Below are 1,608 nucleotides of genomic sequence, written 5' to 3' on the forward strand. Positions count from 1 at the left end.
AGTATAGTCGTGCTGGACAACTAGAGGATGTTTGCAACCATGTCTGCAGATATGAGAGGGAAAGTGCCCTCTCTCTCTTCGATATTCTTCTAGATCAGTCGCGTGCGTATGTATAGGTGCAGCCGCAAAAACACTCAAAAGGATCGGTTACGCGAAGAGTCATTTGGACGGTTAGCACGATGAAAGAGGGACTCGATGATCAGGAAAGCGATGGAAAAACTACAAATATATATAGTTGCACATAGTCTATGCTTTTTATCCACTCTGCGGGCTCGTTACTTTGTTAGGAGCGTTAAGCACCAACACCGCTAGAACAGTAAATGAGAGCCTCCTTGTTCACCGATAACACCTGAGAAAAGAGATTTAAGCCTCATTAAACTTAGACAACATCAACCAAAAAGGTTCATGAGTAATTTAGATCCACCTTGGCCCGAACTTTGACTATGTATACACCCCACACGATGTTGCCAGTGCAGTGTGCTAGCTCCTCGCCTCTACCAAGCAGGCGCCTGTGATTTGTGATGTATTTCATTAGGAAGTAACCCGCCTTTCCCAGAAAGAGAAAACGAATCGTTTTCGTCTTATTGTGTCATTAAGAGATCCACAATTTTTTTCTTTAAAAACTAAAGTGGTTAGTTAGCCCTATCTTCAATGGCAATTTCAAAATCAGTAGAAGTGGTTAGAGGTAGAGAATCGTTAAGCATCGTACCTCCTATGGAGTTGGAGTTAAAAGCACAGCGGCACAGGCAGCCTGGCAAGTGCCAAAGGCAGTATTGCATGCAATGATGCTAGCAGGTGCGGAAGCACCAAGAGTGGCTCCCCAGGTAAACCCAGCTGCAGAGTAGCAGGCCATAACTATGGCAGAACAACCCGCTTGACACAATCCGTAGCCTGCTGGTCCCGCTGAAATCGGACTCGCAAGAGCAAAGACAATTGTAGCAATTAAGATCGATAATGCCATAAGGTTATTGTGATGAGAATACTAATGTAAATAGGTGCGAGAGTGGTTGGAGGATTTTGTAGACTTTTTTAAATACTTATTACTTTAGGTTGATGAGCAAACTAACAGTACGTAACACTCATCCTCAATCCAACCGTCATACATAACGACATACACTGATATACGCAATTAGCTTGTGGCACTAACATGGCTAGTAACTTTTAAGCGGACACAGACTCTTGTCAGTCGAGATGTGTGAGCAGAATCAGAACTGGAAGCCATTTCTGTGTATTTTTCAATGTTAAAGTGGGCCAGATCTTCATGGTTCTGCGTGGTGGGATGTTATTCTCACAGAGAGGGAGGTTAATGACTCCTCTTCCATCTGTTGTGCGTACCCCGCACTGCAAGCCGTTAGTGAATCGGATAATCAATTAGTTGGAAAACCCCGCGTTTAGTTTGGCTACTATTATGTAATGTGATCTAGACTACTAGAAAATTTTCTGGCGAATGGGTTCATTCCATGTCACTGAACGCCGCTTTACAGCAGAACGACTCAAACTCTATATGCAGCTGACTATAAGAGGCGATTATGTACACACACAATTTATTTACGCCCGGCGGCCGCGCCGAAAGGGCTACTAACACTAGTCTAACTTTACACTTCTTAT

At 43.7% G+C, this 1,608-nt stretch overlaps 1 protein-coding gene across 1 annotated transcript; it reads right to left on the reverse strand.

Moving 5' to 3' along the window:
• Positions 1-712: 712 nt before the first annotated feature.
• On the reverse strand, positions 713-961 carry COCMIDRAFT_109719 (uncharacterized protein; the record flags this gene model as incomplete). The annotated part of the gene is made up of 1 exon (XM_007695221.1): positions 713-961. The coding sequence occupies one exon, from the start codon at positions 959-961 to the stop codon at positions 713-715; it is 249 nt and encodes an 82-aa protein (XP_007693411.1).
• Positions 962-1,608: the final 647 nt, after the last annotated feature.

This window comes from Bipolaris oryzae (genome assembly GCF_000523455.1).
Source record: "Bipolaris oryzae ATCC 44560 unplaced genomic scaffold scaffold_283, whole genome shotgun sequence".
NCBI classification, from domain to species: domain Eukaryota; kingdom Fungi; phylum Ascomycota; class Dothideomycetes; order Pleosporales; family Pleosporaceae; genus Bipolaris; species Bipolaris oryzae.